The sequence below is a fragment of the Lissotriton vulgaris genome, chromosome 2_1, assembly GCF_964263255.1.
Source record: "Lissotriton vulgaris chromosome 2_1, aLisVul1.2, whole genome shotgun sequence".
Lineage (NCBI taxonomy): Eukaryota > Metazoa > Chordata > Amphibia > Caudata > Salamandridae > Lissotriton > Lissotriton vulgaris.
In genome coordinates, this window is record NC_141687.1 from 292,757,938 (window position 1) to 292,783,765 (window position 25,828).

The 25,828-nt window shown below is 48.6% G+C and overlaps 1 protein-coding gene across 6 annotated transcripts in view; it reads left to right on the top strand.

The window, feature by feature from the left end:
* TRIM37 (tripartite motif containing 37) overlaps positions 1 to 25,828 on the top strand; it is a 1,151,903-nt gene that overhangs the window by 1,000,793 nt on the left and 125,282 nt on the right. For all 6 annotated transcript variants that reach the window (XM_086954978.1, XM_086954980.1, XM_086954981.1 and 3 more), the window contains exon 23: positions 14,612 to 14,758. In XM_086954978.1, the coding sequence (XP_086811104.1) occupies positions 14,612 to 14,758 (147 nt within the window). The remainder of the gene's footprint in view (positions 1 to 14,611; positions 14,759 to 25,828) is intronic.

Here is a 25,828-nt window from a genome sequence, read left to right on the forward strand (position 1 = left end):
AGGCTGGCTTTATCCCCACTCGGAACACCTCAGCTAATATCCGCCGACTAGTGCGAGTACTGGGTGGTGAGATGGATCCGGGCGAGTGGCCGCGGTACTATCCATTGACATAGAAAAAGCGTTTGATAGTCTGGAATGGGGCTACTTGGACGAGGTATTGGGGAGGTTTGGCCTCGGGTCTGGGTTCCGGCGCTGGACGAGGGTGTTGTACTCCTCGGCTACTGCCAGGGTGCGAATGGGCTCGGTGATCTCCTCTGCGTACCCGGTCCAGAGAGGTACGCGACAGGGATGCTCATTGTCACCCCTACTGTTTGCCTTAGCGATAGAACCATTGGCGATTCGAGCTCGGTCGGGGCTGATACATGAAGGGATCATATGTCGAGACGAGCGACATCATATATCGCTTTACGCGGATGATCTTTTGCTGTTCTTGGAGGACGCGGAGGGGGCACTGAGGAGAGCAATGAATGCGCTTACGGGGTTCGGAGCCCTATCGGGTCTCAAGGTGAATTGGCGTAAGACTTGCCTTTTCCCATTGAGAGCGGGGACGCCACAACCATCGTTACCGGCGGACGTGATCTGGGAAGACTCCTGTTTCACCTATCTGGGGGTTAGGATCTATCACACTTCTGAGGGGTTGCTGGAAGGGAACTTGGGTCAGTGCATGAGAGCCCTGCGGGGCTCGATGGTGTTCTGGGCCACGCTCCTGCTGGCGGCGGTAGGGAGAGTAGCACTGCTCAAAATGGTGGCACTGCCACGCCTCCTGTATTATTTTAGGACCTTGCCTATCTGGGTCCCGCCTCGGTTCTTCAAGGACCTGCGGACCCTACCACTGGATTCATCTGGGGGACCGGGAGAAGACGAGTAGCACTGGACACATTGCATAGACCGAAACTCGATGGAGGGATGGCGGTCCCTGATTTCGAACTTTATTATTTGGCGGCACAGCTACAGATCCTTACGCAACAAGTGGCGAGGGAATTTCGGGGACCTGACCAACACAGGGGGAAGGGGGTCCCGAGACATGTCCTTTCATATATTATGAACCAGCGGCTGGATGTTCGGGATCTGACACTCGAGGAAAAAACGTTGCGGTTATGCTGGAACAGAAGCCGAAAACGTGCAGGAGTGGTACACCCGTATGCCCCGGAGATACCCCTGGGCATGCTGACGGCACTGCCGCATGGAGGGGATTGGACCCCCCTCTCGGAATGGGAAGAGTTAGGACTCCAGGTGATAGGCGACTTGTACGCCGAGGGAGAACTACTGCCCTTCCAAGCGGTGCACGACCATTTTGGGGTACCAGCAGGGAATTTTCTCTTGCACATGGCAGTTACGGCAGCGATTAGGAGGCACTGGGGCGAAGGGCAGGGAGAACCGGCGACCACACTGGCTTGCCAGTATGTCGTGATGGCTGCAGGGACGGTCAAAGCGATCACATGTCTCCAATCGCGCATGCTCCATGAAGGACTGACAACCCTTCCTGGTCTGAAGCAGAAGTGAGGGGAAAGTATAGGGAAGCCCATTCCGGATCCAAAGTGGGGCCACCTCCTGCAGAGAGCGGGGAAGGGCTGCAGAAATGCACGCTTTCAGCAGGTGCACTTCTTTGTGGTCCATAGGGCCTATCTTACTCCGGGTAGGATACAGAGGCATTTCAGAGTGGTGTGGGCGGCTTGCCTCAGGTGTCTTCTTCTGGGGGCGGAACTGGACCACATGTTCTGGGACTGCCCAAAACTGGGATCATACTGGACTGACGTGGGTGAGCTCCTGAATGAAGTAACAGAGAGACAGGTGACCTTTGACAAAGCCGCCTGCCTACTGCTATGGTTTCCCCACACGAGGAAGACGAAGGTTACTAACAAGTTTATTGACATGGGGTTAATACTGGCTCAGAGAGAGCTAACATGGCGCTGGAAGTCGAAGGAGGGCCCTTCTAGTAGGCGGTGGGCGGTGGAATTGAGTAAATGGGCCAAGACTGAAAGTCTGATCCGGCTTAGACAGGCAACGTGCACGGCGGATGAGAGGGAACTAGAGGTGGCACGTGCGTGGGAATGTCTAGTGCAAGTGTTGGGGGACTACAGATCGCAGGAGGAGAGCGGGGAAGAGTGAAGTGAATGATGCATTCCGGGTTGGCGCACAGTTGCCTGAGTGTTGTTCCCTTAGCTCCTACACCAAGATTTCATATTCTGGCAGTTGGCACACACCAGCGGTTTTTTGGGTGGGAGAGGGTGGGCATGGGGGGGGGGGGGGGGGCTCCTAGGGAGTTTAGAAGGCGATCACAATGCGCGAAGGCCACGAGTTGCTGCAGTTAAGCGGGCTGACTCTGCCCTGTTTCCCTGAGGGGAGGGAGGGTGCTGATCCGAATCGTTATACCTTGGAGCTTCCTCGGAGGGGAGTGATATTGGTTTGCGGTTGGGGGAGGGGGGGAACAGGTATTGAAAAAGCAGCGACATCTGATGGACCGGCCATGATGGATATTGAGTTGTTGCTCACATAATTGTTCTATCATTTAGCGCCATCCCAGGTCGGAGATTTTTGCCGCCCTGCCTCCGGGATGTGGGCTGAATGGCCGTGTAATGCAGACGGAACGATCGGAGGGTGGGCGAAATGTGGAAACTGGCTGGGAAATGTGTAAGCTGTGTAACTTTGATGCTGCAATAAAAATTGTTTAAAAAAAAAACATTGATTTGCCATTTGATGGTTCAAACTTTTTGGTGAAGAGGCTGACTCTGCCTGCAAAGATTTAAGGACAGTAAGGCTACAGCAAGGTCTTTGGGTCTGCAGACTCAGGCAAGAGGCTACGGATATAACCATGTTACCATGGTTTTGGGAAGACTTCCTTTCGTGGATCCAGATAGCCTCAGTAACAGCAGCAGAACCCCTTGTATAGGACCTACAGGGGTAAAGGCAGAGGTTGCCTTTGTGGAGCCGGACGGCAACCCTCTTCCTCCTCCTCCTCTACCTCCCCAACGCCTCCCGGTAATGCAGGAAAGAAGCCCTAGATCCACCATCCTTGATCATGTGGATCCCGTGGGAGGTCGTTTAACAATTTTCTATAAGATTGGAAATAATAACTTCGGACCTTTGGGTTTTAGATCTTGTAGAAAATGGGTAAGCCCTTACCTTCAGAGAATTCCCTCCTCCTTACCCTCCTGCCAGGGGTTTTGCACGTAGGATCATTTGCTTCTCCTTCAGAAGGAGGTTCTTACCCTGTTACAAAAAAGAGATGGTTCCGGAGCAGGAAAGGGGTCAGGGTTGCTACTCCCGTTATTTCCTGATCGCCAAGAAGGATGGCAGATTACGTCCTATCCTGGACCTCCGAATCTTGAATCTGTTTCTCAAACAGGAGAGGTTCAAGAAGCTCACCCTAGCGCAGGCTCTTCAAGCGCTGCAACAAGAGGACTGGATGGTGTCCAACGACTTGCAGGATGCGTATTTCCACATCCCTTTCCTGAATTCGCACAGGAAGTATCTAAATTTTACGGTTGGATCGCAACAGTACCAGTTTGCGGTCCTTCCGTTGGGTCTTACTACTGCACCTCGAGTCTTCACCAAGGTGATGGCAGTGGTGGCTGCCCATCTCAGGAGGTCGGGGATTCCAGTTTTCCTCTACCTGGACGACTGGCTGTTGAAGGTAGAGTCTCCAGAGATAGTGCGCCATCATCTGCAGATTATAACCCAGCTGTTGTACAAATTGGGTTTTTCGATTTCCAAGTCTCACCTTGTGCCCTCTCAGCACAACCTGTTCATAGGGGAGGCACTGGATACCACTGTGTGTCATGGTTTCCCGCCTCCACAAAGGATTCTCGATATTCAGGAAATGATTCCCTAGTTTTTCAATGGAGCGGTGGTCCCAGTTCTGAAGGTCCTTTGCCTGCTCGGTCTGTTTGTTTCCTGCATTCTGTTGGTCAATCATGCACGCTGGCATGTGAGGGCGCTCCAGGGGTGTCTCCGCAGGCAGTGGTATCAGCAAAACTGAGATCTCATACAATCAGTCAGGATCTCCAGAGAAGCTGCACCAGCTCTGTCTTGGTGGAGCGTGGAGGGCAATCTGTCTCGAGGAAAGCCCTTCCACCTTCCTCCATCGGTGGCCACAGTGATAACCGATGCCTCTACCCTAGGGTGGGTTGCTCATCTGGAGGATCCGGAGATCAAGGGTCTTTGGTCTACAGAGGAGAAATTGTTTCATATCAATCTTCTGGAATTGCAGGCGATACATTTGGCGATCAAGGCCTTTCTCCCTCCCTTCGCGGTCAGTCGGTTCAAGTCCTGACGGACAACACTGCCGCAATGTGGTACGTCAAAAAGCATGGAGGAGTAGGGCCGTACCCGTCTCTGCAGGGAGGCATTGTGGCTCTGGTCCTGGCTCAGGACCAGTGGATTTGCTTGATGGCAAATCATCTGGCGGGGGTGCTGAAGTGCGTGCGGACAGTCTGTCGGCAGTTGTCCGCCGACCACGAGTGGAGGCTTCATCCGGAAGTAGTTCAATACATCTTTAGGACGTGGGGGAACTCCTCGGGTGGACCTGTTTGCCACTCTCAAGAACGCGCACTGCCCGTCATTCTGCAGTTTCCAGTTTCCGATGCAGGGAGCGTTGGTGGATGCGTTTCAGTTGAGTTGGAGCTCACAACTCCTTTATGCGTTTTCTCCCATACCCTTGATTCCTCTGGTTCTGAGGAAGAATCGCCAAGACCGGGCCCAAGTTATATTGATCGCCCTGGATTGGTCAAGAAGTGTGTGGTACACAGACCTTCTTCACCTCTCGTCGCACCCTTCGCTTTGTCTCCCTCTCTGGGTAGACCTCCTCTCGCAGTCAAAGGGGCAGGTTCTACACCCCCACCTCCAGAGCCTGCACCATCATGCCTGGAGATTGAACGGGGCAACCTGAATTCTTTTTCTCTTCCGCCTGACGTGGTGGATGTTATATTATCGGCCCGGCGACACTCCACCTAGTCTATCTATCCATATAGGTGGTCGAAATTAGTTAGATGATGTGGAGAGAAATCTATTGATCATTTGAAGGCACATCTTTCTGATTTTCTTTGTTTTTCATTTCATTTGGCTCAGTAGGGTTGAGCTGCAGCCACTGTTAAATGATATTTGTCGGCTTTGTCGGCATTTCTTTGTTTGCCTGATCAACCTTTTATTTTTAGGTCTCCAATAGTCTTACGGTTCATTAAGGAGCTTACTAACGTGTTTCCGCCCACTCCTTTAATTATGCCCCAGTGGGATTTAAATCTGATGTTAACTTTTTTATTGGGTTCCACGTTTGAACCTATGCATATTTGTCCTTTGAGGTTACTGACATTCAAGACGGTCTTTCTAGTGGCTATCACTTCGGCTAGGAGGGTGAGTGAGCTTCAGGCTTTGAGTTCAAAGCCACCTTTTCTGACCATACATGCTGAAAGGATGGTACTCAGGACCAGGGCTGCTTTTCTGCCTAAGGTGGTAACTCCCTTCCTTCTAGGACAGTCAATTACCCTTCCTACTTTTTATCCTCCCCTCATCCTTCCAAGGAGGAGGAGAGACATCATTGTTGGGATCCACAGAGGGAGATTAGCTTCTATTTGGACAGAACAAAGGACTTTCATCAAGATGATCAACTCTTTGTTGGATATGATGGTCGTTTGAAGGGCAAGGCAGTACACAAGCGCACTTCATGCAGGTGGATCATCTTGTGCATCAAGATATGCTACTCCCTTGCTGGTAAGGAGCCTCCTGTTAGGTATTAGAGCTCATTCCACCTGGGCTAAATCATCTACTTCTACTTTGTCCAGGGGTGTTCCTGTATTGGACATCTGTAAAGCCGTAACTTGGGGGCCTTACTTCACACATTCGCGAAGCATTACTGCTTAGATTCTGAAGTGAGGAGGGACGGCCATTTTGCGCGCTCTGTTTTGAAGGACTTTTTGGTATAGAAGGGTGGACACCCTCCTCCGGGGATCGGACTGCTGTTCATAAGGTGAGGAATCCACAGGCAGATGTGTCCATCAGAAGAACAAGTTACTTACCTTCAGTAATGCTTTTTCTGGTGGATACAGTATCTGCCTGTGGATTCCATACTGACCCACCCGCCTCCCCATTGTCCATCCATTTATAACTTAAAGAGGTATTGATTAATATGGTTGTTTCATGTTGAAATTTATATTGCCTCCGTTTTGACCTTTTTAGGTTTATAGGAAATGTTTACTTTCTTTGATTTCCTATTTCACTTTACGCTGTGTGTATTTGTGTGTGCATTGTCTCTATGGTCGGTCCGCCCGTTTTGCCTCTGTGGCACGGAAAAAATGGATGGAACTGACGTCATCACACCAACGTGTTCCTCTTATGGCTCCGGTGAAGTCATGCGAAGCCACGTGTGGAGCCATGGCATTGTGACGACCTCGTCAGCGCGGAGAGCTAGGAAACATTTCCACGGAATGCTGGCGCAGGGGATATTCATAAGGGGAGTAATACACAGGCAGATACTATATCCACCAGAAAAGCGTTACTGAAGGTAAGTGACTTGTTCATTTTATACTTGTCTTGGTGTTGTCATTTTCCTTTTGATCCTACTTTGGTCTTTGTCCTCTCCCTTGTCCTTAAATAACCAATCTGATAGAGACTTCTAGCTGCAGATTCCTTACCTTTAAGTTTTCTAGCCATCGGAGTGGATCTGGAAACTTTTGCGGGAGCAGTACCCCGGCACGCCATTTAGTGGCTTTTAATTCGGCTATGTGTGATGTCATCAGCATCGGATGTCGTGGTGACCTATATTGGCACCACACAAGCATTCAGACATCAGTTTGTTTCTTTCCGTTCAAGTTAGCGCAGATCCGGAGAAAACTTACCCCTCTGTCTCTTTTTGGCAGACATTTTTCAACACTTTGTCGAAGATTTTGTCTTGGGTGTCGAGGGAATGTTCTCTAGAAAGGTAGGTTTAAAACTGAGTGGCAGCTGCTACTGTGTCATGTCTGTTACCGACCCGCACCTTGTGTGCTTATAGTGTCTCGAGTGCGACCACGACTCAAACTCATGCTCAGACTGCCGGGCCATGTCTCCGAAGGCTTTGAGGGAGCAGTCCCTAAAGCTACTTGTGCCCCGTGGGCCAGCCCCATTCTCATCCCTATAAGTCAGAACGGTGGCGATCGATATCTATTCTGGCGCCGACGGAGCCCAGTGACTCTAGGTTGTTGCCTGGGCATTCTGAGGAGCGTACAGGCATGGGGGATAAGTAGGAGGGGTCACTGGACCCTTTAGAACACCAGTTATACACCCCTGGTGAGAATTCAGACTGGTTTGAGGAACTAGAAGAGGCCAGTGGTCTGGACATCTCTCCAGATTCTGGTATGCTCTCTCCACCTACTGTGGCTATGGAGGAGGGAGCGTCTTATACAGTGGTGGTGAAGAGGGCAGCGGAGGTCTTGGGCCTGGAGCTGACCTTTGTGCAGGTCAAAATGAACCTTTTGTATGAATGAAGTGCTTCAGTCTGAGGTTTCCTCATCCGAACCCTCTTGCCCTTCATTGAAGCTCTGACAGATGTCCTTTTCGGAACTTGGTCAAAGCCTGGGTCCATTGCTGTACCCCGGGTGATCCTGTGCCCTTTGGGGTGTTGGCTGAGGATCCTAGTTTTCTCAGCCAACACCCCACCACTGAGAGCTTGCTTGTCCTAGCCTCGATTTCCCATTTCACGTTCCCTGGTGCTTCCCTGGACAGGGAATCTAAGAGGCTGAACGCACTTGGGAGGTAGATGTTTTCTTCCGTAAGTCTAGCATTGCAGGTGGTAAATACAGCATGCCTTTTGGGCATTTTCTCCCATACCCCTTTGGAAAACATTTGCAAAAGTGCTGTAACAGGTCCTGGAGGAGACCCAGACAACACTCTTCTAAGCTGGGAGAGATGCAGCAAAGTTCACAATTAGGTGTGGTCTGGATATGACTAACTCGCTGGACAGAGCATTTTCATAGACGATGGCCTTAAGGGCGCCTCGCCTGGCTGAGAACTTCTGGCTTTTCGGGGAATGTCCATGCCAACCTCATGGACATGCCCTTCGAAGGGACTCCTGGAGGGCTTCAAGGAGTCGCGGGCTATGGCCAAGTCCTTGGGCCTCTCAGTGACACCTCGAGCCTAGTCTGCCTTTTGCCATGTTTGTGGCTTTGGAAGGGGCTTTAAACATGCCAGCCCCAGTCACCGGCCTGCGCAGGCTTCCTAAGTTGTGTAAGGATGTGGGCACAGAACATTCCGATCTCATGGGAATGGAGGCCAGAAGTCATCTGCCACCAACCCTCTGGCAGCTGCAGATTGTAAGTTCTCCCAGCGTGGTTCTGCAAGACCATGGGTGCCCATTTATTGGGAGAATCCAACATCATCCCCTCCACTGGCAGCCCACTACATCAGACAAATGGGTCTTGCAGTTCATTTGAAAATGTTACTCCTTTCCTTCCCAATGTTTACCTCCTCCTTTAACTCCACATCAAGAACAGCTGGGGGAGGACCATTTGGTCTTATTCCAAGAGGAAGTTAGAGCCCTCCTGGCCAAGGGGGCTATAGAGAGGGTTCCGATATCAGAAGTAGACAGTGGTTGCTATTCCAGCTACTTTCTGATACCTAGAAAGAACAAAGAAAACCTATTCTAGACCTCAGAACTGCCAATCTCTTCCTCCAGAAGGAGAAATTCAAGATGCTCACTCTGGTCTTGTCTGCCCTAGACTGGCTGGTATATAACAATATAGGGTGTGGCTGTAAATCAATAAGGCTGAGCCCTTTTAACCAAGAAAACAAACCAAAAGACATCAACGATTGCTTTGTTTGGTTTCTTTGTTGGGGCCCATCACTAATTGTAAGATTGGATGCAGTGGCCCTAGTAACGGATACATTGTAGTGTGTAGGTTGAGTGTGTTGGATGAATGGAGAGTTTTGCATGAATGAATGAGTTTGATTGTGAGTGTAATGAAGTGAGAATTTGAGCAAATTTTTCCTTGTTTTGTATATAGTTTTTGTCGTGGAAATTTCATTTAAATTGTCTGGTGTTAAGTACTATTGTGTCTTTTTGCAAATAATGAATTAAAAAGAACAGGTGCTTTTAAAAATAAAAGCTATTGATTAGCTCATGGTTGCATTGATTCATTGATCTTGCGCCAGTGTTTGAAGTGTTGAGAATTGTTTATCAGTACTGGCATTTGGGTTGTTTTCTTGGCTAGACTGGCTAGTAGCTTTGAACTTGCAGGGTGCTTATTTTCACATACCTTTCCTGCCCGGGGGTGACCTGCAGTTCAAGGTAGGCCACGAGCACTTTCAGTTCACTGTACTCCACTCTGGCCTTATCAGTGCCCGTCAGGGGTTCACCAAGGTGATTGCGGTAGTGGCCCATCTGCGTAGGTTGGGGGTTTGTCTTCCCCTACCTCGACGACTGGCTTTTGAAGGCAGCCTCACCCCAGACTGTTGTCTTCCACCTACAGGCACCTTTTGTATTCACTGGGGTTCACTATAAACATGCCAAAGTCGCACCTGACTCCTTTTCAGACGCTCCTTTTCATCTGAGCTGTTCTGGACACAATGCTGTTTCGGGCTTATCCTCCCGAGCAGCGAGTCCAGGATATTTTGGTATTGGTACCGATGTTTCAGCCTCTATCCTGGATTTTAGGTGAGAATGACTCTGAGGATGCTGCACCTCAATGGCATTCTACATCCTGTTGGCAATTCAGATGGCATAGGCGTTCTCTGCAGTAGGACCTGGTGTTATACTGGAAGCTGCATAAGGATAATATCTACGATGTGTTCCAGATCTCAGCAGGAACTGCAAAGGACCTGCAGTGGTAGCTATAAAACCGTGATCCGGCGGAATCTGAACTCCACATTAATCTGTTGGAGCTCGGGCGATTTGACTACCATTTAAAGTATTTCTTCCCTCAGTCAAGGGGAGGTTAGTGCAAGAGCAGGGAGGGCTGGGGTTGTGGACCCTTTGTCAAGAGGCCTTGCGTCTCTGTACATGACTGGAACAGCACAGCATTACCCTGTTGGTTCAACACCTGGCAGGTTCTCTGAACACCAGGGTGGATAAACTGAGTCGTTGATGCCTAGTGGATCACGAATGGCGTCTCCACTCATAGGTGGTGCAAGGTCTCTTTCAGCAGTGGGAATGTTAGATCTGTTTGCCTCCGAAGACAACCTGCAATGTCAGCAGTTCTGCACGTTGGAGTTTCCAAAGCGGCTTTCGCTCGGCGATGCTTTTCATCGTGAGTGGAGCTCTAGCCTCCTGTATACTTTTCTGCTCATACCACTTCTGCCCAGACTTCTGGAGAAGATTGCGAATGACCAGGCTCAAGTAATTCTTGTGGTTCCTGACTGGGCTCAGAGTGTGGTATCCTGAGCTTCTGAAAATGAGAATCGATCCTGCGATCAGGCTGCCCCTTCGAGATAATCTTCCATTGCAGCAGCAGGGAAGGGTCCTCCAACCGAACCTGTCAACTCTCTGCCTCCTTATATGGAGATTGAGCGGCAACAGCTGATCGCTTTTGGCCCTCCTCCCGAAATTGGTAAAGCTATTCTGGTGGTCAGACGGCCCTCCACCAAAATGGTATACGCCAGCTCTTGGAAAAAAATGTGTAAAATATTGTACAGAAAAGTCTAACCCTCTTTCTGCTTCTGTTACTGATACTCCACTCTTTATTGTTACCTTCGCCCAGAAAGACTCTGCTCCTGGCTCTCTCAAGGGTTAACTTTCTGCTCTGTCCTCTTTCTTGCAGCTGCCTGATCAACCCTACTTATTTAAGTCCCCTATTGTAAATAGGTTCCTGAAAGGGCTTGTACATATGTTTCCCTCTTTGCCCTTCGTAATAAATCAGTGCAATCTGAACCTGGTTCTCACCTCATGTGTATTTCCTTTGAGCCATTGCACAATAGTCCCCTCCGGCTGCTTACCATTAAGGCAACCTTTCTAGTGGCGATAACAACAGAGTGAGATGCAGACTTTGTTGTCCAAGCCACCCTGTTTTATGGTATTCCTGGACAAGGTGATGCTTCACACCTGGGCCTCTTTCTTTCCTAAGGTATTGACCCCATTTCATTTGGGTCAATCTGTCACCCTGCCCACCTTTTATACTCCACATCCCTCTAAAGAGCAGAATTGACTCTACCGTCTGGACCCACATAGAGCGTAGGCATTCTACCTTGACTGTACAATAGAGTTCCGGGTGGACGACCAACTCTTGTGGGCTTTGTAGGAGCTAAAAAAGTTAAGGCAATTCAGAAATGAACCTTTTCGCTCTGGGTCGTTCTCTGTATTAACATCTGCTACGCCCTGGCTAAAAAAGAGCCTCCTGAGATCTTTCTGGCCCGTTCCAACTGGGGAAAACTGTTACTGTGGCTTTGGCTTTTGGTATTCCAGTCCTGGAGGTCTGCCAGGCAACAAACGTTGCCAAACACTACTGCCTGGACAGTCAGGCCCGTAGGGATGGGCATTTCACTTGTTCGGTCTTGCATGACCTTTTAGTTTAATCAATCTGTCTGCAGCCAACCAACTGAATGCTATGGCTTGAGTATCTGTTCAGAGGTAAGGAATGCCCAACCAGAAGTCTCTATCAGATGAACAAGTTACCTATCTTCTGTAACACATTATCTGGTAGAGACAATATCTAGCTGCAGATTCTTTACAGACCCACCCATGTCCCCCCACTCTGCTGACATATTTATAGTGTTAGGGTTGCTTCATTTTCAGGGCCCTAGTTTGGACACACACCAGTCTGTTCAGATTATTGATCTGCACTTCTGGCGTGGAAAGTTGTGAAAATTAACTGACATACGCGCGCCTTGGTGGCGCCTATATAGGTGACCGTGACATCACCACGTGGAACCGAACAGAACCACCCGACGGCACGTAAGGGTACTGCTCACTCAAACATTTCCATATCTAGTCTGACTCCTGGGAAATTCAAAAGTAGGGAATCTATATGAAAGTATTGTCTCTACCAGATAATGCATAACCTAAGATAAGTAACTTGTTCTTTTAAGGGTTTAGGGGTGGGTAACGGTATTGGATGATAAGGGTATTTTAGGGTATAGCATTTAGGGGTGGGTATTGGGTGGGAAGGGTGTTTTTAGGATTTAGATGTGTGTAAAGGTATTGGGTGGGAAGGTTGTGTTTAGGGATGGGTATGGGCATTGGATGGTAAGGATCTATTTAGGTTTTAGGAGTGGTTAAGTTTTAAGGTGATGATAAGGGAATATATAACAGTTCTAACATCAAATATTTTGTCATCGATAATGTTGCAAAAAGCATCAGAGGGGGTAATCGCAGACTTGCCCTAAGACGTCTGGAAGCAAGATATATTATCTTGTTGGATTCTAAGATTCCGAATGGGCTTAATGCAGATGAAGCATTAACTGTACATTTATAAATTAATGCAGTATACTCCCATAAGTCCCCTTTTCCCACTTAGGATACACCTACACCATTACTTGTGTTAATACTTTGTTTCCTCTGTAACATTTTAATCAAATTTGGTAACTATCTAGTTTGGCAACGTTAAGTTTCAAACCAATATGGGTGAGATATTGGGGTCCTTCAGGTGCATGCATCTAGGGACGGTAGGATGTTAATCATAACTAGGCTTATGACTTTGGCTCATACTTCATGTAATATACGCAGATATTTTGCTCCACTTGGAGACGAGGTTCGCGTGAGTAACCTTTGTGTTTACTTTGCAACATGGTGAATGGAATTTCCTATCTTTAGGGATATTATTTACTTCATTTATGTTTGACCTATTGTCATTTGCATGAGAACATCATTGTCTTGTATGAGGGAATGTACCCACAAGCTCTAGATGCTGATTTACCCGGACTATGTTGATTACAATCATATAGGGTACTATATAGATTTTCTTGAATTTCTGCCAGTTATTATAGTATTTTTGCCATGACTCCATGTTCACGCTCACCCGGGTTTTGCTTACATACAATGCTATGCATCGCCATCGTTAAAAATGATGTATTGTAAATATGCACATGATATTAACTTGTTCATTTCATTTGATTCTGTATTGCAAAGTATTTTATGTTTTAAACTTGCAAGTGCAGATGGTTTTCCCCTATCAAAAAATGTAACTTTGCACGAACTTTTGGGAGGATGTATAGGAACTTTTCTATGTCTGTTGCCTTACCACATGACCAAACTATGTGTCACCATGGTAACTAGATACCAATCACAGTGAAGCAACTGTGTCTGTACAGAGGGATATATGTTTTGCAATCACATTTGGGTAGGTGAAGTGATCAAGGCGGAGGCTTCCGCCCAAACGCGTCTTCTAGCAGCTTTGTAAAATAAAACTTCAACCTTGAGCAAACTCACGGAGTCGGTGCCATCCTTTATCTAGAGGAAGTGTGCTTGGTAACAAAAATATATATATATATATATATATATATATATATATATATATATATATATATATATATATATAGAGTTAAAACGCCATCACACCGTCTTATCTAGTGGCAAATTTATTTAAAACAAAGAAAGTGTTGAGCTGATGCTCTTCCCTGACGCGTTTCGCTCCTACAGAGGAGCTTGATCACATCCTATATATATATTCCCACGTTTGCTCCGTTAGGTTTGCAGATGGCCCCATGGGAGGTGGCGTGTACTCCGGCCGAGCATGCCGGTAATTCAATATTTGAGATATTTTTCGCTCTCATATTTCAACACCTTGCTGTTATTTGCCATTATCAATTTATTTTGATGACCCATGAATTTATGTTGTAGTTTGAGCATGTATTCTGCATATGTGAATTGGCAGCGTTATGTATCCATTTATGATTGAAATGACACACACGATATGTATTGGATTTATGTTTGTCTGCTCATATTGATGGGGTCAGATTTGGAACAGATGCAACAAGTTTCACAGCGCTTACATCTCTGATTTTTCAGGTTGTGCCTGCAGAAAAGATTTATTTGTTTACTTGTATATACATTCACCATTCTAAGATGTCTGCAGTTTCTGATTGTGGCAGTTGCCCTTCGTTTGTGTTCACTATTTTTTCAATGATTGTCTTTATTAACTAGTGCACATACACACTTCCACTTACGTGATCAAGGCTTGTTACAAGCCGAAACATGTTGTAGGTGTGAATAAACACCCTTGGAGATACCTTCTGGCGTTGTGTGGTGTTTTCCTGAGAGCGTGAACATTGCTGTTTTTGGAAATATATATATATATATATATATATATATATATATATATATATATATATATATATATATATATATATATATATATATATATATATATATATATATATATATATATATATATATATATATATATATATATATATATATATATATATATACATATACATATACATACTTGCCTGGTAAAGTGGTAAAGACATTGCTAAAGACATGCGTGGTAACGTCATACATTCGTTATGTTGCCTATTGCTTTAGACCAGTTCCTCCATATTCCCCTCCTGGCTGTTGAATAGAATGTACATTCTGGTTGCAAATGCATTTTAGCGAACCTACCAGTGTGAGCTATTTGATGAAGGGAGGTACATTTTTATTTGTCAACTTTTTATTTGAAGAACAATTGATGTTAAATTGTAAGCATCTCAATTGTGATTTTCTTTTTAGATGCAATATGTCATAAACTTATTCTTCACCTTCTGCCTGGCATGAGTAGTGACAGTGATATTGAGTGTGATACAGAGAATGAAGAGCAAGAAGACAGCACAGCCTGCGATGGATTTAATGACACCTTCGCTGGACAGCCCACACAAGGTACGAGCAACAGGTTGCCCAAATGTATAATACCAAATTTCAGGTTCGAGACATGTGGGCTGCTGAATTCATATCTGTGCATAGATCGCCGCCTAGTGTTGGGTCCGGATGATTGCACATTGTTGTTCTGGAAGAGTCTTTGAAGTATCACGAGATAGGTGGCTCCTCCCCTGGACTACAGTGCGCATGGGCATCCTCTCCATCCTCAGATTGTTTTTTTCCTCCATTGGGTTCGGATGTATATTTGTTAACTCAAGTTCGGAATCAATAAAAAAACTTTATATTTGGCCAAAAGGCCATTAGTTATCGTTGGTATTGTCTTTGCGATCGGTGCCCAGTACTTGTTCCAGCTCTATCCTCGAGCCAGACGTCAAGAAGAGCTGCGTGGCTTTTCAGCACTAAAGGCCCGGTCGACGCCAGAGGCCTTATCGACGATCCATTATGGAACGGAGCCCGTTCAAGAGATGTCCCGTTTGCAACTCCAAGTATCCTCACATCGATGTCCACCCGGTGTGCAACAAGTACCTGTCTTCGGATCACGATGAAGCCAGCTGTATAGCTTGTTCTCGGTTCCGTTTCAAGAAAACAATTCGCCTTCGACGCGCGGCGCGGAAGGAGGCCCAGCAGACTGCACCTGGCCCAGTGAACATCTTCGATGCCGAGGAAGATGAGGGAGTCGAGCAGGAAGTTCGAGAGAACCTGTCTGATCCTGCATCAGAGATCGACTCCAGTTACGACGCAGATGTGGAAATGGTCGATAATGAAGACGTCGTCGACGAGGTAGGAGACGACGAGGAGGCCTTTGGGTCCGTAGAAGATAGCTCGAGCGAGGAGCTAGGCCCAACCGTTGGTACGTGGGCTGAGACTAAAACACTCTATAAGGCTCAGGTCGAGGGATCGCCACATGGCCTTACCCAAGATCAAACGCATAGTTCTACAGCCTCGCCTCAAGGCCCGGCTACGGACATTTCCAACGAGCCATCGGTTGATCGATCAAAATCGAAACCAAAAACATCGGTGTCTACAAAACCGAAAGCACTGGAAACGAAATCGAAACCGAAAGTACACATTACTTTGGTCGGATCGAAGGCTTCTGAACCATCGGCACCGACGAAACAGAAGCCTGTTATCGACCCAGGGAGGTCACTAAAGGGTGTCGAGCCGAAAGCCGGGGCACCGAAGAAAAAGGTCAAGGACATCGACCCAAAAAAGTCGGCGCCGAAGACCGTAGACACAAACAAGGGACTCGAAACTCAGAACGTTCTCGATCCTAAACGTCGACTCGACAAGGCAAAGGGCAGTAAAGACCTCGAGTCCACAACTGGCAGTGGCTCTAAGGACCCTGTCGAGTCAACACAACCATCCGCCTCTTTTTCGCAGACCGAAGGCCACTCAACCCCCGAAGACAGTCAGTAAACCTCCAAAGTCGTTGGCACCGATTAAGTTTACACTGCCGCCGCCAGTGGCACCTAAAGCATTCGCCCCTAAGACGGGCATCGAAGCGGCCAAGAAGGTGTCCATGGGGCCAAAGCCTACAACTACGGAAGGGGCCACCAAGCATCGACAGCCTCTGCAGGAAGATCAGTCGAGGCAATTCATCGACACGGAGTCTGGTAGACTTTCCATTTTCAAGCGAAAGATCGCCCCAGAACAGCCTATGGAGTCGTATAAAATTCCATTAAAGAAAAAGAGGGATTCTGCAACATCACCTCTTCTTTTTGAACCTCTACAACAATATGGACAAGAACCTGCTCCTTTTTCACCCACACATTCAGATGTGGATGTGGGGGATGGTGACAATGAGGATTACAGTTATCCTGTAGACACTGATCCAGAAGACCACACTGAACCCTGGGCAGACACTGTTGACCCAGGGGAGCCACAAAATGCCCCTGACAGTCATACCTATGCTGTTAAAACCTCACCTACAGAAGACACAGCTGCGTTTAACGCACTTATTGAGAGGGCAGCAAAAAATCACGATGTCCAACTCCATGCTGACCCTATTGAAGAGGATTTTTTATTTGACACCTTCTCGACCTCAGAGAGAACTGTCAAGACTCTACCCATGCTAAAAGGTGTCCTGAAACATGCTGGAGACATCTTTAAGGAGACCACAAGGGCAAGAGTGGTAAACCCCTGAATTGAAAAAAATACAAACCAGCACCTGTGGACCCTACGTATATCAGGGGACAGTTGCCATTGGACTCTCTAGTTGTTTCAAATGCTCGTAAAAGAGCGAACTCGCAGACCACGGGTGATGCTCCTCCCCCTGACAAGGAATCTAAAGTGCTAGAAGCATCAGGGAAAAGGGTGGCAGCTCAAGCGGCCAATGTCTGGCGAATCTCCAACACACAGGGACTCTTAGCCAGATATGACAGGGGTCATTATGATACACTTGACACCCTGTTACGACATTTGCCAGATGAGTATAAGGAGGCAGCAGAAATGCTAATACAAGAAGGGAAACTTATATCCAACGCATCGATTAAGTGTGCGCTAGACGCAGCAGACACTGCAGCCAGGGCTATTAATACAAGCGTTATGTTACGAAGACACGCCTGGCTGAGAATCTCCGGCTTCAAGCCTGAGATACAAACCACCATACTCAATCAGCCAGTTAACCCTGATTACTTTTTTGGCCCAGAAGTGGACACCACCTTAGAAAAAATTAAAAAGGACACAGAGACTGCAAAGTCTATGGGGGCTCCACAGTCGCAGCAGTTCAGGGGTGGTTCTTTTCGACGCTCCAACATTAGAGGAGCTTCCAGAGGCCAGGTGTCCCAGCAGACACAATACAATAATGGAGGCACGCAGACCACCTACAACAAGAACAATAGGGGTGGCTATCGTGGAAACAGCACCAAGGGCTGAGCTCGTGGAAACAACAACTCCGGATCCTCCGCCACTAACAAACAGTGACGTCTTGTCACTACCCCCCGACCATATAACACCAGTCGGGGGGAGACTACAACAGTTCCTGCCGGTCTGGAAATCCATCACTACAGACAGGTGGGTGAGGCAGCTTATCCAGTACGGTTATTGTCTGGAGTTAACATCCACTCCACTCAACATACCCCCAAGACACCGTCCTATGTCCGCAGAGCATATACAGTTATTGCAGCAGGAGGTAGTCAGCATGCTGCAAAAAGGAGCCATAGAGCTTGTGCCTGTGGAACAAAAAGGTACAGGGGTGTACTCGCTGTACTTCTTGATCCCAAAAAAGGACGGGTCCCTCAGATCCATACTGGACCTCAGGCCCCTAAACCAGTACATCCTGTCAGAACACTTTCACATGCTCACATTACAGCAGGTTCTACCGTTACTCAGTCAGGGAGATTTCCTCGCAACACTAGATCTGAAGGATGCATATTTCCATATACCGCTACACCCGTCACACAGAAAATATCTCAGATTTACCATTCAGGATCAGCATTATCAGTTCAAGGTCCTCCCTTTCAGAGTGACAACAGCACCCAGGGTGTTTACCAAGTGCCTATCGACAGTGGCTGCACACCTACTGAGACAGAACGTTCACGTCTACCCTTATCTGGACGACTGGCTTATCCAAGCAAAGTCGGAACAGCAATGTACCACCCATATGTCCCACACCATTCACCTTCTTCACGATCTGGGTTTTCACTGAATTATCCAAAGTCCCACCTTCAGCCCGCCCACGTACGGCAGTACTTGGGCGTGACAATAGACACTCTGGCAGCCAAAGCACAGCCAAATTCAGTGAGGATCAACAGCATGCAATTGCTGATACGGAAATTCAAACCACAACACCCGCTTCCAGCACGAGTGTTCATGCTGTTGATAGGCATGATGGCCTCCTGCATCTTCATAGTCCCGCACGCGAGACCACACATGCGTCCGCTTCAGGAGTGCTTGGCACGTCAGTGGAATCAGGCTCACGGACAATTGAAAGACCTAGTGTTGGTGACCGGTCGCGCATACAACTCTCTGCATTGGTGGAACCCACAAAACCTTTGCAGGGGCCGACCGTTCCAAGAGCCTGTGCCACAGATTATACTGACGACGGACGCATCTCTCCAGGGATGGGGAGCTCATGTACTCCACTACACAGTGCAGGGACTGTGGACAGCACAGCAGAAGAAGATGCACATCAACCTTCTGGAACTGATGGCTATCTTCATGGCAATGAAAGCATTCAAAGTACATTTGTGCAACAAGGTAGTGTTGATCCGGACAGACAACATGACAGCCATGTACTACATACAGAAGCAGGGAGGTACACACTCTCCACAGTTGGCTCATCTGACTCAGAGCATGTGGAAGTGGGCCATTCAGAGAAACATCTTCCTCATGGCAGAACACCTCCCAGGCAAGGACAATCAGATGACGGACCTGCTCAGCAGGCACAGCCACCAGATGCACGAGTGGGAGATACATCCATCAGTACTCCGACTGTACTTCCAGCAGTGGTGTCATCCAGAGATAGACCTGTACACCACAAGGGAAAACGCAAAATGCCAAAGCTTTGCCGCCAGGTTCCCACACCCACAGTCGCAGGGAAATGCGATATGGATGAACTGGTCAGGCATATTTGCGTACGCTTTTCCCCCAGCACCGCTAATACCGCTAGTGGCACGCAAACTGAAGCAACACTCGATGACTCTCATCCTGGTTGCTCCGACGTGGGCACGCCAACCATGGTACACCACGTTTCTAGAACTTTCCGTGGTACCGCATTAAAGGCTGCACCTCACGCCCAGGCTTTTGACGCAGAGCCATGGCGACATTCAGCATCCAGATCCGCAACAGCTCAACCTGGCGATCTGGTTCCTGAGGTCTTAGAATTTGGCTACCTCAATCTGCCTCCTGACTGTATGGATATCATAAGGGAGGCGAGAAAGCCCACCACTAGCGCATGTTATGCGGCGAAATGGAAGCGGTTTGTCATTTATTGTGCCAACAACGACATTAATCCGCTAGATGCATCTACTCACAACATCATCTGTTATCTGTTACATCTACACAAATGCAATCTGGCCTATGCTTCCATTCGTGTACATTTATCCGCAGTAGCAGCTTATCTCCAAAACAGGCAGCATCTCTCACTTTTCAGAGTGCCTGCCATCAAAGCTTTTCTAGAGGGACTCAAACGAGTTATTCCTCCCAGACACCCACCGGCACCTGTATGGAACCTGAATGTGGTCCTTACCAGACTGATGGGACCACCTTTTGAGCCTCTACACTCATGCGAGATACAATTCTTGTTGTGGAAAGTGGCTTTCCTAATAGCAATCCCATCGCTACTACGAGTTAGTGAACTTCAGGCACTAACTATCCAGGAGCCATTCATACAGATTCACTCCAACAGGGTGGTACTACGCACTAACCCTAAGTTTCTGCCTAAAGTGGTTTCACAGTTCCATATGAATCAAACTATAGAACATGCTAGTGTTCTTCCAGAATCCAGATTCAGTGGCAGAGAGAATGCTCCACACACTAGACGTCAAGAGAGCTCTAATGTACTACATAAATAGGACAAAAGATTTCAGGAAGACAAAACAACTGTTTGTTGCCTTTTCACCACAACACAAAGGCAACCCCATTTCAAAAGCAGGTATAGCCAGGAAGATCGTTAAGTGCATACAGATTTGCTATCAAAAAGCTAAGCGCACATTAACGGTTCCCCCAAGAGCCCACTCAACACGAAAGTTGGGGGCATCCATGGCTTTCCTTGGAAACATTCCTTTAGAGGAAATCTGTAGAGCAGCCACATGGTCTACCATACACACATATACAAAACACTACTGCGTAGATGTGCACTCCAAACAGCAGGCAGCTGTAGGGCAGGCTGTTCTAAAAACACTTTTTCAGACTGCTGCAGCTGGCACGGGCAGCCGCCGCTAATAGAGGGACTGCTATATATTCTATGCACAGATATGAATTCAGCAGCCCACATGCCTCGAACCGAATATGCTACTTACCAGTATGCATCTGTTCTTGGCATGTAGGGCTGCTGACATTCATATCGCCCGCCCTCCTCCCCGGCGCCTGTAGCGGCTGCAGCACTCAGAATTACTCTTAGCATGGTCATCACTTACTGTACTACACTCTATCTCTGCCACAATGGCGAAAAACAATCTGAGAATGGAGAGGATGCCCATGCGCACTGTAGTCCAGGGGAGGAGCCACCTATCTCGTGATACTTCGAAGACTCCTCCAGGACAACAATGTGCAATCATCCGGACCCAACACTAGGCGGCGATCTATGCACAGACATGAATGAAGCAGTCCTACATGCCAAGAACAGATGCATACTGGTAAGTAGCATATTCAGTACCTTCTACTAAATCTTTTCTTTAAAGACGTTGTTCTCCAACATTTGATTTTTCATAGATTTGTGTGCTTGAATCATTCCCTGTTGTCAGGCTGGGATTTACCATTATATTTAAAATACTAATAATCTGAAAGAGACTATTAGTTATATATTCCTTATCTTAGAATTACCCCCAGGCGTCAGACTGGATCTGGAAAAATTTTCTCTTAGCCTTACCCCTGCGCGTCCAGCGTCGTGGCCGCCCGGGATGATGTCACGATGTCTACTTAGACGTCCTCCCTCCGCGCTGACGTCAGTTCTTTCTTTTTCTGTGCCAGCCTAGCGCAGATCCGGAGAGAGCTTGCCTCGACTTTTGTCAACGTCTTTTTTGAGTCTATCGACTCCTGGTGTACGAGGGATTTCCCATCGTCGGACCGGGTTCAAAACTGTGCGAGGCCTGTAACCGCCTGATGTCTGTTATGGACCTTTACCTCGTGTGCCTTTTGTGCCTGGAGCGCAACCATGACCAGAAGTCATCCCCTGACTGCGGGCCAAGAATCCGAAGTCTTTGCGGCAGCGGTCCCGAAAGTTTGTGGAGGCCCGGCAGTCAGCTCTGCGTCGCTCGAGTTCTCAGTTGAGAGGAAGGTCTCTGGACCGGTCGTGGAGCCAACACCATCATTCATCATCCAAGTCTTTGGGGTCTTCGAGCAAGTCGAAGCACAAGAAGAAGGTGAAGAAGCAGCACTTCTCTTTGCCTTCTTCCAGTCGGTCTGCCGACGCGACGTGGGTCCCGTAGCTCTCCTGCTCCAACTTTGGAGCCTGCTCCAGGGACGCTCTGAGTTTCCCTCCTTATCCCAGTGCCGGAGGGTTCCCTGCCCAGCTTCAAGCTTTTTACGAAGTGCTACATGGTATCGTTTGGCAGCCCGACTCGGTAGCCGCAAACTGGGATGGGGGCCCTGGGCCTTTGATGCCGGCAGCTCTGGCCCCGGCAGGCCCCCCAAGGATCCAGGGCTGGAGCCGGATTGAAGCTGTTTGACCTCACCTTACCTTCCCCGACACTGATCCAGACGATGACACCCCCGGCGCCAGTCATGCCCCCGACCTGCACCCGACCCCATCCTTACCCCTGACTTGAACACTGTGCCGGACCAACATCGGTCGATGTCAGAACTGGCGCGGTAAGGTACGTTTGTGTTTCTGTTCATCCCTGGTGTTCCTTTCAGGCCTGCTTGACAACCAGAGGAGGATGAGGAGTAATGGGAGGGGTCTGTGGATCCTTTAGCTGACCAAATTGAGGAGCTGGACTGGCGAGAGGACCTGGGTGATGCCAGTGGTCGCCCCCAAACCCCAGACCTTGGCATGCTTTCTCCCCTACCATGGATACTGGGGAGGGAGCGTCATATGCAGTTTTTTTGCGTACGGCAGCTGAGGGCTTTGGCCAGGAGCTTCCTACAGTGGCATTCAGGACTAACCGCGACAGTCTCTTCTGAGCCCCTGATGCCTTTCAATGAAGCTCTCAAGGACATCCTTCTGGGCCAGGGCCGGACTGGTGATTCCGGCAACCGGGCAATCCCCCGGTAGGCTGCATGGGGTGGGGGCCGGTTTTGTAACAGGGGGCCTGTTTTGTTGCTGGGGCCGCAGGTCGTGGCTTTAATGAATTAATAAAATTTTAGTACCAGTGTGTTACCGAATTCGCAAGGTAATGGAAGCGTGCAATCTGCTGCTTGTGGCTGCGGGGTCTGACTCGGCGCCGGAGTGAGGTTTGTTTACAATCTAATGTTACATTCAGCACTGACGTCATGAGTCAGTCTGATTTTGCGCAATTACTTCTGCCCCGACGAGGGATAGTCGCGTGACCTGCGGCGCGCGAGCAGGGCACAATTTAAAGTTTCAATTCAAACAGTGCAGGCAGCTGCTCCTGCTGGCGCGTGCTGTTACATTATAGGTTCCATTCCTATCTTGGTAGAAACGGAAATGAAGCTGTCCACTCCTTATTCAACCCCATTGCGCCGTTAGCCTCTCCTTCCTGCTCCGTCAGTCTGGACAGCTTTGAAGTGCACCTAAGTCCGCTTGCCGGTTCCGCAGTCACAAGGCCTGGGACAGGAGGCCTATTTAATATGAATCCTTGACTCGGAGTAGCAATCAATCAACAGGCAGCCATCGCCCTCCTCGCTCGATGGTGGGGGCCAGTGCTGAGCCCAGCCGTTGCAAGGGGTTAGTTAATATGGTCAAGAGTCAAAAATGAGAAACGCCAATGCGGCAGAGGAGCCCCCCAAAAGCCACCCAAGGAGGCGCACGGAGGGACTGTGTTCAGTGCTGCACCGTGACAGGTAGTGCAGAGCAGGCCTCAGTGTTAGGGTGACCAACTGGCATTGGTGCAAATTCAGGACGGTGAGTGTAAAAATTCAGGACAAAGGGTCAAAATTCAGGACACAAATTCAGGACAGGAGGTCAAAATTCAGGACAAAACTTCAGGACAATAGGTACGTTTTACAGACACATCAGAGGTCGCACAATAGTATATAAGTAAGCCCAGGCATTTCCAAACATATTCAACCGTTTGCAAAGCTATCCATCATGTATCCTTCCATCTATCATTTCACTCATCCATCCCCTCATCCATCCTTTCACTCATCTCCATTATCCATCTATCCACCATTTCACCCTATCCATCTGTACACTTATCCATCCACTCTTTATCCCATCCATCCATTCACTCATCCATTCAGCCATTTACCCTTTCACCAATACAGCCATCCTTTCACTTACTAATCCTTCCACCCATCCACTATTTTAGTCATTCATCCATCCTCCCTTTTTCTCTCCATCGACCCTTTCACTTAGCCATCCTTCCTTCCATCCATACACCCACCCATCCATCCACTCATGAATCCATCCATTGATCCTATCACTCATTCATCTATCACTTCACTACTTCACACATCTATTCATCCTTTTGTCCATCTACCCTCCCTTTCACTCACTCATCCATCCTTACATCCACCCTTTCACTCATACGTCCATTCATTCACCCTTGCACTTATCAATCCATCAATCCATCCATCATTTCACTCATTCACCTACCCACCCATCATCCACCCAACCATCCACCCACCCACCATCCACCCACCCACCCACTCATCCATCCTTTCACCCACCCATCATCCAATCCACTGATCCATCCTTTCACCCACCCACTATCCACCCACCCACTCATCCATCTATCCATCCTTTCACCCACCCACTCATCCATCCATCCTTTCACCCACCCACTCATCATCCATCCATCCTTTCACCCACCCACTCATCATCCATCCATCCTCTCACCCACCGACTCTCCATCCATCCATCCTTTCACCCACCCATCATCCATCCATCCATCCGTCCTTCCCCTCATCATCCATCCTTCCCCTCATCATCCATCCATCCTTTTCCCTCATCATCCATCCTTTTCCCTCATCATCCATCCATCCATCCATCCTTCTGACCACCCACTCATCATCCATCCATCCTTCCCCTCATCATCCATCCATCCTTCCCCTCATCATCCATCCATCCTTTTACCCACCCCCTCATCATCCATCCATTCCCTAATCATCCATCCATCCATCCATCCTTTCACGCACCCCCTCATCATCCATCCACTCTTCCCCTCATCATCCATCCATCCACCCTCCCCCCTCATCATCCATCCTTTCACCCACCCCCTCATCATCCATCCATCCTTCCCCTCATCATCCATCCATCCATCCTTTCACCCACCCATCCATCCATCCTTCCCCTCTATCCATTCCCTCATCCATCCACCCATCCCCTCATCCATCCCCTCATCCATCCCCTCACCCATCCCCTCATCCATCCATCCATCCCCTCATCCATCCATCCATCCCCTCACCCATCCATCCTTCCCCTCATCCATCCATCCCCTCACCCATCCATCCTTCCCCTCATCCATCCATCCCCTCATCCATCCATCCCCTCACCCATCCATCCCCTCACCCATCCATCCTTCCCCTCATCCATCCTTCCCCTCATCCATCCATCCCCTCATCCATCCATCCCTTCATCCATCCATCCCCTCATCCATCCATCCCCTCATCCATCCATCCTTCCCCTCATCCATCCATCTTTCCCCTCATCCATCCATCCATCCTTCCCCTCATCCATCCATCCTTCCCCTCATCCATCCTTCCTTTCATCCATCATCCATCCTTCCCCTCACCCATCCATCCATCCATCCATCCTTCCCCTCATCCATCCATCCATCCATCCATCTCCTGGTCCATCCTTCCCCTCCATCCATCCACTCCATCCATCCTTCCCCTCATCCATCCATCCTTCCCCTCCATCCATCCCCTCCATCCATCTATCCATCTTTCTCCTCATCCATCATCCTTCCCCTCATCCATCCTTCCCCTCACCCATCCATCCATCCATCCATCCTTCCCCTCATCCATCCATCCATCCATCCATCTCCTGATCCATCCTTCCCCTCCATCCATCCACTCCATCCATCCTTCCCCTCATCCATCCATCCTTCCCCTCCATCCATCCCCTCCATCCATCTATCCATCTTTCTCCTCATCCATCATCCTTCCCCTCATCCACTCTTCCCCTCATCATCCATCCATCCACCCTCCCCCCTCATCATCCATCCTTTCACCCACCCCCTCATCATCCATCCATCCTTCCCCTCATCATCCATCCATCCATCCTTTCACCCACCCATCCATCCATCCTTCCCCTCTATCCATTCCCTCATCCATCCACCCATCCCC